The sequence below is a fragment of the Pseudochaenichthys georgianus genome, chromosome 9, assembly GCF_902827115.2.
Source record: "Pseudochaenichthys georgianus chromosome 9, fPseGeo1.2, whole genome shotgun sequence".
In the NCBI taxonomy this organism is placed as follows: Eukaryota; Metazoa; Chordata; class Actinopteri; order Perciformes; family Channichthyidae; genus Pseudochaenichthys; species Pseudochaenichthys georgianus.
Window position 1 is genome coordinate 10,612,626 of NC_047511.1, and position 12,205 is coordinate 10,624,830.

General features: G+C 41.0%; 1 protein-coding gene across 1 annotated transcript in view; it reads left to right on the forward strand.

The window, feature by feature from the left end:
* prkg2 (protein kinase cGMP-dependent 2) overlaps positions 1-12,205 on the forward strand; it is a 45,144-nt gene extending 32,939 nt beyond the window's left edge. The window contains exons 12-19 of the mRNA XM_034092070.2: positions 3,783-3,919; positions 5,136-5,225; positions 5,519-5,660; positions 8,682-8,845; positions 9,058-9,180; positions 9,766-9,828; positions 10,706-10,772; positions 11,660-12,205. Of these exons, the coding sequence (XP_033947961.1) occupies positions 3,783-3,919; positions 5,136-5,225; positions 5,519-5,660; positions 8,682-8,845; positions 9,058-9,180; positions 9,766-9,828; positions 10,706-10,772; positions 11,660-11,755 (882 nt within the window). The 3' untranslated portion in view covers positions 11,756-12,205. The remainder of the gene's footprint in view (positions 1-3,782; positions 3,920-5,135; positions 5,226-5,518; positions 5,661-8,681; positions 8,846-9,057; positions 9,181-9,765; positions 9,829-10,705; positions 10,773-11,659) is intronic.

Consider the following 12,205-nt stretch of genomic DNA (forward strand, 5'->3'; position numbering starts at 1 on the left):
GTCATTGCCTCACAACTAAAATCCCACCTCAGCTCCAATGACCTCTTTGAGCCATTTCAATCCGGTTTCCGATCAAAACACAGCACCGAAACAGCTCTTCTCAAAATCACAAACGACCTCCTCCTCTCTTCTGACTCCGGCAACCTGAACATCCTCATCCTCCTCGACCTCACCGCAGCATTCAACACCATCAACGACACCATCCTGCTGTCCCTCCTCGAATCATCACTCAACATCACCGACACTGCACTCTCCTGGCTGAAATCCTACCTCACCGACAGACATCAGTTTATCAACATCAACAACTGCACCTCCTCCACTGCTCCTCTGTCCCAAGGCGTCCCCCAGGGTTCGGTGCTTGGCCCCCTCCTCTTCATCCTCTACATGCTCCCCCTTGGCAAAATCATTCGTCGCCACAACCTTCAATTTCACTGCTACACCGATGACATCCAACTTTATATCTCAACAAAAAGCATCACCCCCACAACACACTCCACTCTCACCAACTGTCTCTCAGAAATAAAAGCATGGATGCAAACAAACTATTTCCAACTGAACAGTGCCAAATCAGATATCATCATCATCGGCCCCCCATCCCGTACCAAATCCATCCAGAATTTCAACTTCACCCTTGACGGCAACACTCTATCCCCCCCCCTCACATCCGCAACCTCGGAGTCATCTTCGACAGACAGCTCAAATTCAATCACCACATCAATCACGAGGACCGCCTTTTTCCACCTCAAAAACATTGCCCGTCCCGCCCATCACTCTCCTCCTCTGCTGCTGAAACCATGCATTCATGCATTCATCACTTCACGACTCGACTACTGCAATAGCATACTCTACGCTGCAGTGGTTCTCAAATGGGGGTACGCGGACCCCTAGGGGTACGTTGAGTACTGCAGGGGGTACGTGATTTTGTTTTTATGTTAATGAAAAAAAAGCATAATTAATGCATTTAAACAAACTACTAATAGTAGATTAACCACTGTATTCAAAAGTTTACAGTAATTCTGGATAATAAAATGGGAAAAATAAACGGGGTGCTCTCTTTTCCTCTCCCTCTCCTGACAGCCCGACAGTCTCGTGCAGCTCGCTGAACCTGTAATAAGTGACCCGACAGTAAAAAATACATATATTTATAACTAGTTTAGCTAGTTCCAGAGTAGATAAACTAGCTAAGTGTGTTAGGTCTAACTCTTATGCTGCTTTCACACCGGACGCGATGCGAATATTCGCTTCGCTCTAATCGCTCCTATCGCATCGCTCTAGTCTAATTGTGCGTTCACACCGGACGCAATGCGAATAGCTCGAGTTTCACCGCGGCTGCCAGCTGTGTTTACTCGCATCATTCAAACAAGACGCGCTGGCTGGGGAGCTACAACTACAACAAAATGAACATATTTTACCGTGATTAAATTGTAATACACGTTTCTAAATGATGCCGAAGTAACAACATACTGATACCGGTTAGTAAAAACCATGAATGAATGCTTGACAAGTCTGCAGACAGACGGCAGGCGAAAAACCTTTTAAAATGCGTGTTTTCTGAACAGATATGAGGAGCTGTGATCTCTGTATGCTAACTGCTAACAGCTAACGGCTGATGTTTTCTGGTTGAACGTCAGGCTGAGATCCTCACCGCTGATTGGCTTCCGCGAGAACTCGTCACGTGAATTTGATGCTCAAGTTTAAAAAATTGAACTCTCGCGTTTGATGCGGCACAGTTCAATCGCGTGATTCGCGTCGCGTCTACCGCTTCATGCTCGCCGTCGGAGCGAATTCGCGTCTGTCCGTGTCTCTGCATTGACTTTACATGTAATCGCGCCGCCCCCAAACATCGCATCGCGTCCGGTGTGAACGCAGCATTAGTGTATTTTGCTCCGCTCAACGGTTTGTCACAGCGGGGGAGCTTTGATCCGGAAGAGCTGTGTGTTCTCCGTCAGCAGCAGCTGATTTGATCTCTGATCTCTCTCTCTCGCGTCCAGTTATACTTCACTTGCGTTTATGTCCAACTCTATCAGATCTAGCTAGTTCTAGCTAATGATATGGCTGCCTGCTTAAACAATAAGTGTTGCTTGGCAACGGCGTGTGGCCGCAAAGTATAGCGCAGCATTATGCATATGTTTATATGAGGGGTCAAAATCCCTTGCTCATAAAATGCTAATATATTTTTTCCTCTTCATTCCCCACACCCCAAAATGAATAAATAAATAAATATACCAATTTTAGGAAAAGTAACGAAGTTTGAGCAGTGTGGGTTTTATATGAACAGAGTTACACATTTCAAAACGCGAAGTGTAATAACTGCAGTTTGCCTCCCTGTCAGAATGACAAAGATCCTCAGTGAAGCACAAGCCCATGTTTCTCACTACATTGTAAGTACAACTTATTAAAAAGATCAGTTCAATGCAACTAATGTCGTCTTAGTGTTATTGCATGATGTTAAAATTGGTTTGCCGTGAATTTAGTGATGGATTGTTAACATTTGAAATGTAGCATTTAAGTGTTTCTCAGTTACAAGGTTGTTGTTTTAATAAATCAGACACTGATGGTGCAGCGCTGTGCTCTACCTCTTTATATAGGCATTTATTCCCTAACAAATTGTTTTTGCGCTGATCAGGGGGTACTTGGCTGAATCTTTTTTTCAAAGGGGGTACATTATTGAAAAAAGTTTGAGAACCACTGCTCTACGGTATACCATCCAACCTCCTCAATAAACTCCAACATATCCAGAACTCTGCTGCCCGCCTCCTCACCCACACCCGTTCCCGAGACCACATCACTCCCGTCCTCCAGAACCTCCACTGGCTTCCCGTCCGTCAAATAATCCACTTCAAAGTCCTGCTCAAAACGCACAAAGCCCTCAACAATCAGGCCCCCCCTACCTCACAGACCTGCTACACCACCACCACAACCCTTCCCGCTGCCTCCGCTCATCAGAAGCCAACCTCCTATCCATCCCCACCCGCATCAATCACCGGACATGGGGGGACATGGCCTTCTCCGTCGCTGCCCCTCCCTCTGGAACTCACTCCCACAACCCATCAGAGACTGCCCTGACCTCACCACCTTCAAAACACTCACCTCTTCAATCTGGCTTTTAATGTGTGATTGTTCTTGTATTGCTTGAATTTAATTTGACTTTATCTATATTTATTTGTTGTTCTTTTCTTTTCACAATCTTTGTAAAGCGACTTTGAGGACCTGTAACAGCGCTAACAAAATAATTATATTATTATTATTAGAAGTCAAAGAAATACATTGTGCTGTATTGAAAAATACTAGAAATGTGCGGTTGAGACGTGCAAGGACAATTTTTACTCAGGTTATAAATCAAGTGAGTAGTAGGACTTTGTAATATTTGTTGCGCTTAGAGAAATGAAACAATTGTTCCAGAGAATGACTCATACATTAAAGATGCGGATAACTTCGACTACAGTCTTACAGAATTACTGACTTTTTCCTGCAAATGTAATTTTCCGCTTGTCGATTTATGTCTCCAACTTATTGCCAGAATATAACCCCCTCCCCGGACTCAGTTGTGTTTATTTACATACACTGGCCCAAATCAGCTGTATTCAAGGCCTCATTATGACTTTTTGAAAATGTAATGATATATTTTTACACAGAAAATTTTTTTTTGGTAGATTTGGACCCTCATCCCTAACATTAAAAGACCATCAGCATATTTTGATAGCAAGCAACACTTGTTTTATTGTTCAAATGAATGAAAAAGATCACTGTTGTGACAATCCACCCTGTGTTTCCATCGACAGGTGAAGGTGCAGGGCAAGGACGTCACCTTCGCTCTTAAAGTCATCAAGAAGAAGCACGTGGTGGACAACAGGCAGCAGGAGCACATCCACTCGGAGAGGAAGATCCTCGCCGAGGCTCGCTCGCCCTTTGTCGTCAAGTCAGTGCCCTCGCTCAGCCTCCGAACACATTTCCATTCTTTATCCCACAGGATAAAGCTCTTCTCCATTAGTCGGGAAAACAGTGCCCCGCTTATTAGTTTTTGATGAGATCACAGTGTAGGCTTCGAGCAGATGACATCCTCTCCACGGGGTAGAATGGCAGGGGATATTAAGATGTCCGCTTTGAAAATGTAGTTATTTCTCATGAAATATTGCAGCAGTAGCTTTTCCTTGCCTTTTGTGAGATTACAATGATCCAATTTGACTGTACGCAGTGGAACAGGCATAGATATTAAAGCCATTTTTCACCTTCTGAAAGGTTACTGCTTTTGAACTCCTCTTCACACTCAATGTATTTATTTCACTTTTGAAAAAAATATGTTTGAACTATTATCTCTTAGGTTGTTTTAGCAATGTACTCAATTTACCACGAGGGTCAATTAAAGTTGACACTTTTACAATAACAATAATTTGAGCAGTCATTGCTTCTATTATACTTTCTGAAGGAGTGCAGTACAGTGATGTTTTTTTAAGCTGAAAACACGCAGACGTGCCTTATTTCATTTAGGACAAAAAATGTATTGGGGAAACCTCTGATGCACATGGTGCATTCGTGTCACTCGTCGGATGGTCACCGTTCCCAAATTGGGAATTCATTCTTCTGACTTTGGTCTGTTATGGACGCAACAAGTACTTTATTTTGTAATGTATTGCTCAGGGCATTTAAAGAACTTTAGGTTGTGTTCACGTTTATTTCCCTAGCATAAACTTTTTTAGAAGAAAGGTAACCCTAACTCCCTAACCCTAACCCCATTTATATAAGTGATATATAAATGCATTTATAATGTTCAATTGCTTAAAAGAAAATTCATTAAAACCCCCAAAACATACTATAGTGAATTTAAATATTGAAAACTGGAGCTGTATTCAATCATTTAGGCATCTTGCTTTCTGTTAATGATCATTAGCTCTTTCTGCATTTTAGGCAAATTATTATATAATGTAACCACCCTCTTCTAATGTTATAATTACATTTAACGGGACACTTTCCGACAATTCTCTAAGTGGCTCTCGTTTTATACAGAGAAAAATAAAGCACGGTTTGAACTTTAAAGCATTAAAAACACATCACAGTCGAGGCACACGATACAATTATGAACCTGAAAAATATCAGAATATGTCCTCTTTACCTTTTCCTTGCATCTCTTCCTCTAGACTTTACCGCACATTTAAGGATGACAAGTATGTGTACATGCTGCTGGAGGCCTGTCTGGGTGGAGAAATTTGGAGTCTGCTCAGAGACAGGTAGGAGAAAGTGACACTTACACAATTTCCACATTTTACTTTCAGTCTGTGAAAAACCATCATTTTATATCTGGCTCGTTGCATGAAGCAAAGGTATTACTTTAAGGTTAGCATAATGAGACGCCTTTTCCTGGATAAGCAGGTCCAGTGGTCGTAACTCACTGAACACGGGCAGCCTGTGTTCAGGGGCATTTGTGTAATAAGACCACTTCTGCTTCTCTGCCTCCTGAACAGTGGGCGATCTGGCGCTGCCTGTCAGCAAACAAGTTCAAATGTGTCTTTCTTGTGTTTAGAGGGAGCTTTGATGAGACCACTGCTAAATTCTGCGTTGGTTGCGTCACAGAAGCTTTCGATTACCTCCATCGCAAAGGTGTTCTCTACAGAGACCTGAAGCCTGAGAATCTCATGCTGGATACTGAGGGATACATCAAACTGGTGAGTCTGAAATGAATACTTCACCCACAAAATGATCATGTTTATATCAAATACTCTACTACCCTATGCTATCTTTATTTTTGCCTCATAAAAAAAAAAGATACCCCCTCTGTATTTGGGATTGTAGCCTTTGTAGGTCATTTACATGCAGGAAAACCTACAGTATATAACACACTACAGGAAAGGGAAAACCCCACATTTCATCAAGGCTTTTCTCTGTTTCTGATTCTTTAACCATGTTGAATACCTTTCATCATTTTACATGTTTCATTTTGAGTTAAACATACAGTACTGTAATATTCTGTTAAAGGCTGTGATTTCTCTCGAAAATGTATGTAGGATCCTTATAAAGTTTGTTAGGAGCCCTGCTTAGCTCACTCTGGAGAGGGAACTTTGGAATTGTAGCATTTGCAGACGATTGACATGCACATATATAAACCTATATAACACAATATAAGAAAGGGTAAACCCCATGATGCCTAATTTACTTCATTTAATTTCATTTCATTTCAAACCTTTATTTATACAGATAAATCCCATTGAGATCATTGATCTCTTTTTCAAGGGAGACCTGCTCAAGTAGTTCCACATGAAACATAAAAACATAAACAGAACAACAAAAGGACATCATACAGCATCATTTACATAACTATCCACATGAGCAGGTACCAATAGCTTCCGATTGAGTAGCATCCAACCGAGCTTTAAAAACATTTAGTGGCACCAGATTGTTCGGTTTCCATTTAATTTGCAGACTATTCCAAGACAGAGGAGCTGCGCATCTAAAAGCTATCTTCCCTAAGACAGTCCTAGCAGTTGGCACATTTAATAAAACCACAGCATTCGATCTCAGGCAGTAGCCACTTACAATTCTCCGAGAGATCAGGGAGCAGATATAAGATGGAAGTTTCCCTAACATGGCTTTGTATATAAAAATGTACCAGTGACTGAGCCTCCGTACAGTTAGTGAAAGCAAACCAGCCCTTGCATACAGGGTACAGTGATGGGTTAATGCTTTACAGTTTGTCACACATCTCAGAGCACTGTGATACGCAGCATCTAACTTGACCAGGCAATTGGCAGGTGCATTCATATAGACCAGATCCCCATAGTCCAGCACAGGTAAAAAGGTCACAGTGACTAGCCTTTTCCTGGCCTCAAGCGAGAAACAGGATTTGTTCCTGTAGAAGAAACCTAGCCTAACCCTCAGCTTTTTAAGCAGGTTATTGACATGACGTTTAAAAGTGAGACAATCATCAAGCCAGATTCCAAGGTATTAGTAACAGGCAACAACTTCAAGTTTTGTTCCTTGCGTAGTTACAATATCTAAAACAGGCTCTGGTGTCCTTTTTGCTTTTGAAAAGAGCAATACCTTGGTTTTCTCAACATTTAAAAGAAGCTTTAATTCAGAGAGCTGAGTCTGAATAGTGTTAAAAACAGCCTGTAATTTAACACCAGCCTCCTTAATGGAGGGACCTGCACAATACATTACAGTATCATCCGCATAAAAATGTAAAGTAGCTTCATCCACATTATCACCTACGCTGTTAATATATATGGAGAATAAAAGTGGTCCTAAAACAGAACCTTGTGGTACACCATTAGAAATGTTTAACCACTCAGAAGACAGTCCATCAAAATGAACACATTGGGGACTTTCAGAGAGGTAGTTCACAAACCACCCCACTGCAAGGCTGGATATGCCAATACTGAGTAGCCTCTGCTTTAAAATGCGATGATCAACGGTGTCAAACGCTTTGGAAAGGTCAATAAACAGAGCTGCACAACTCTGCTTATTATCTAAAATACTAGTAATGTCATTTACCACTTTCATTGTGGCAGTGATGGTGCTGTGTTTCTTTCTGAAGCCTGACTGATGTTTAGACAGGATGTCATTTATACATAAAAACTCCTTTACCTGTTCACTCACTAGGCGTTCAAGAACCTTAGCCAGAACTGACAATTTAGAGATTGGCCTATAGTTATTTAAAATAGTTGCCTCCCCTCCTTTCAGTAAAGGCAGGACATAAGCAGACTTCCATACTTTTGGAATTGCATTTGTGCTGAGGGAGAGGTTAAAAAGAGAAGTAAGAGGTGGAGCAATACAATCTGCAGCTATCTTTAAAAAGAAAGGTTCTACATTGTCCGGGCCAGCCGGTTTCCTAGGATCTAACTTGGATAATGCTTCATGAACAATACCAATAGTTAAAGGAGTAAAACTGAAAGGATTTTCCAGACCACATTGTTCAGAGTCAAGGATTGGAGCGTTCACAGAAGCAGAAGTACAGTCAGTGACAGAATCAAACAGAGAGCCACAGGACACACAATGCTTATTAAAGCGATTTAGCATAGTAGCCCTGTCGGATATAGTGCCATATGCCTTGGTAAGGCACGAAGGTAGCTCATTTGGGATATCACCAGTGGAAATCAATTGTATGGCTTTCCAAAATTTCCTAGGATTATTCAGGTTCTCTGTGGTAACCGACAAATAGTACTTTGATTTAGCACTTTTTATTTGAGATGTGAAGCTATTTCTTAGCTGCCTAAAACGTAGCCATTCTACCACTGAGCCTGATTTCCTAGCCTTAGCCCAAGCATTATTTCTCTCATGAAGTAGACTGGACAGCTTAGCAGAAAACCAGGGATTGTTTCGTCCCTTCACTATAAATGTATGCAGAGGTGCATGTCTATCTATAATTTTCATAAAACCAAGATAAAAATAAGACCATGCAGTTTCTACATCAGCACACAGATTGATTTTACCCCAATCAAAATCAAACAGTTCATGTAAAAAACCCTGCTCCACAAAGTGTTTTTTGTCTCTCTTTGTGATGATACGTGGTTTAACCTTTTGGACCTTAGTGTCCCTAATTGTGGCTACAGTACAGTGGTCACTCACATCATTAGCAAATACTCCCACAGATGAGTATTTATGTGGAACATTTGTTCAAATTAGATCAATTAAGGAGGATTTATTTGGGGACTTAATATTTGAGTTAACTGCTCAACTCTTCTACCCAGGTTGACTTTGGCTTTGCAAAGAAGATAAGATGTGGCCAAAAGACGTGGACCTTCTGCGGGACACCGGAATACGTGGCCCCTGAGATCATCCTCAACAAGGGCCACAACTTCAGTGTGGACTTTTGGTCTCTGGGCATCCTGGTGTTTGAGCTCCTCACCGGCAGGTCAGACATCTGTGCTTCCAGTCTTTATCAAGGCTGTATCATAGTCAGGCATCATATAATCAGCCTTCCTCTTGATATCACTTCAATCTCCTTCCTTCCAGTGCTAATCAGCTGCTGGCTTGAACAGAGTGCTGCTGAAAAGCTTCCGTCTAACAGACCTCAGCTCGATCAAAGAAACTAAATGTCTGCCTTTGTCCTCCTACTCTTTACAGTCCTCCGTTCTCAGGCAGTGACCAGATGATGACATACACTTTCATCCTGAAAGGCATTGAGAAGATGGACTTCCCCAAAAAGATCACCAAGAGACCCGATGACCTCATACGCAAGCTGTGCAGGTACAACGTCACATGGGCACAAACAAAGTTAGACTCCTCCAGTTTACCACTGGTATGCACATATGTAAGAACAGAAGCTGATGGAGTTTCGGTATTACAGAAACATGTTTAGTAAGTGCATTTAAGAAAATGTGTGTTTTAGTAGAGGAATGTATATAATAAAGAACTGCACTGACTTCAGGTTGAGGTTGGGGTAAAGGTTGGGGTTAGGCCAAAGACCCTGTTAATGATTTCTAGAAAACTGACAAAAATGTCAGCAGCACGATTGTTAGGTCTGTATGGCAATAGAAAGAGGGCTAACATAAAATGGTTAAGTTGAGATAAGATAGGAAGTATGAAAGGATAAGACACAGCCATGACTTTAGGAATCACTTCTGCAATAGGAATATTATTTAGTTATGTTGAACTATAGTTATTAGTATCTATAAGTGTCTAAGCCCTTTGAATATAATCAAACAACCAACATGTTAATCAATGATACTTATAATTGTCCAGTATTTGAGCAAAGCAAGCATGGTTACAGACAAATAAATTCCAAGTTGGTTTGGGGGAAACAATAATGTCCAATCCTGATTCACTTTACAGACGGAATCCTTCAGAGCGACTGGGCAACCTAAAAAATGGAATAACAGATATCAAGAAGCACAGGTGAGAGGCAACTGACTCATTTTGTGATTGAACACAGTGTACACGATCAGTGGGTTCAAAACATATTCAAACAGGCTTGTTTTCTTGGTGGCATTATTTTCACCTAAAGAGGCCCTATTCTTTTTGGGGGGGTTTTCACTTTCAAGTAGTTTGTTATATAGGTTTTTGTGCATGTAAATGGTCTGCAAAGGATACATCCCAAAGTTCCCTTCAGAGGGAGTTTCTCTCCCACACACTCCCCCCTGCATTAAACGCCTCCATTGGACTCCTTTGTTTACTTTCGGAACATAGAGACATCACTATGTAATACTCAAACTTCTATTGGCCAGTCTCAACCCATTGTACGTGATATGCTATTGGGTGGGACATTTCTAACACATCGCTAAGCAGTGGACCAATCAAAACAGAGCCTGCCAGCTAACCAATCAGAGCAGACTGGGCTCTGGTTTCAGACAGTGGGTTGAAAGAGGTGCTGCAGCACAGGCAGTATGAGAATAATCAAGACCTTTTTGAACATTGAAACATGTTAACATATCCTGAAATACAAATATGAACCTGAAAATGTGCATTATATGTCCTCTTAACCTTTTTTAAATATGAATTTGAAGAGAGATACAGGAAGGTTTACATTAGGGTCAAAAATTACAGCTAGCATAGGTTACTTTAAATTAGGTCTGATGAGGCTTTTACTCTTCATATAGTTACAGTTATATTGTAACATCCAAGATGCAAATTGTTCAGCAATAAAAAGTTAAGTTAAGCTTGATGTTTTCCCCCCCTATGTGTTTGAGTTAAAATGACGCTTGGAAAGTAACCCACACTGTAGAGACAGAAACGTTAATAGATGTACTCACATGTGTCTTTTTGTTCTGTGTAGGTGGTTTAGTGGCTTCAACTGGGAGGGACTAAAAGTGAGGACTTTACCATCTCCACTGAAAAGAGAAGTAAGTATAGATAGTTATTTTTCATATACTTCAAATACTATATTGAATCTCATGCTCCTCCGATGATCCCATCTCACGTGCTGCGAAGTCCTTCTTCAGACTTTGGAATGCTGAAGAGCTTTAAAGGAAATATGTTCTATCTTGTTCAGATGTGTTTAAAAAAGTGCAATAATATTGTATACAGTATGTTTCCGAGTTGGTGTTCTGACTTGAGAAGATTATTACTTAAATATTTCCTATTTTCATATCATTTGCAGCACAAATGCCCTATTGCAATGTGTTCACCACCATTTGTGTATTCACCCCGAGATTTGGATCTGTTCAAAAGTGATTTTAGTTTTTTTTTGTTCAATGCTATGCTATACCAAGTGTCATGAAAGTAGGTATTATAGTTTGTGTCCGTTACCCTTCTGACTGGTGAGTAGTAACAAGTAAAAAGACATTTAATAGTGATGCATAGAAAAAAAACCCTGCTTAATGTAGGTGAATTCAAACCATATAATAATAGTGATTCCATTTTTGCATTGAGCTTTAAAATGTTGCATTAGTGTGTCTTGGAGCAAGCAGCTAGACCCCTTCACATTTATCCTGGGTCACTATAATTGGGTTTACAATAAACATGTGAAAGCAAAAGATTCTCCTGCTAACTTCTGCTTTGCACGTGTCAATGACGACAGCAGACTGTTGTTATCTTGGACCCCTCAAGGCTTCTCAGAGGAGGATATCAGTTGAACATAAACTGCCTTATAAATGCAGCAAAGAGCAACAAGTTCAATTTGTAGGTGCTCCATAAAAGGTTTCCCTCTTTTTTTGGACTGTTAGTCTCGAAGCATATTAAGAATTCCATATTTCACCTTTTTCTACTTATGTCTTCTCTTCCACAACAGCTGTCAGGACCGACAGATCACAGCTATTTTGACGTCTACCCTCCAGATGAGGACAGTCCTCCTGACGAACTGTCTGGTTGGGACATCGACTTCTGAGACCTTCTGCCATAACTTTCCATCATTTTCTTCCGTTGCTTCCTATATAAAGAAACTGGATTGGAAAAGGTGATCTCACACCACCCGAGACAGCCGTGGTGGAAGTCCTCAGACTGGTTACTTTACCGTCTCAACACAAATGAAGAGTCACAGGAGAATTCTTGTTTAAATTGGACTGTGTTGTTGTGATACCATCACTTTCCTTTTGGTTGTTAAACCTGTATGACAATGCAGTGCCAGAAGCCGTAGAAGTGGCCCGCTAGCATAGCAAGCTAACATCTGTCAAACTGAACGTTACTGAGGGTTCTTCAAAATCTGATGCTGAGAAATGATGCTCCTGTGAGTTGCAGATAAACACTCACCTAAATCAAACACAGCTGGCAGTATTTGTGGGTCGGAAACCAGTGAGGTATCAAGTCCTTGTTGCTGAATAAACAACCCTTTTCTGAA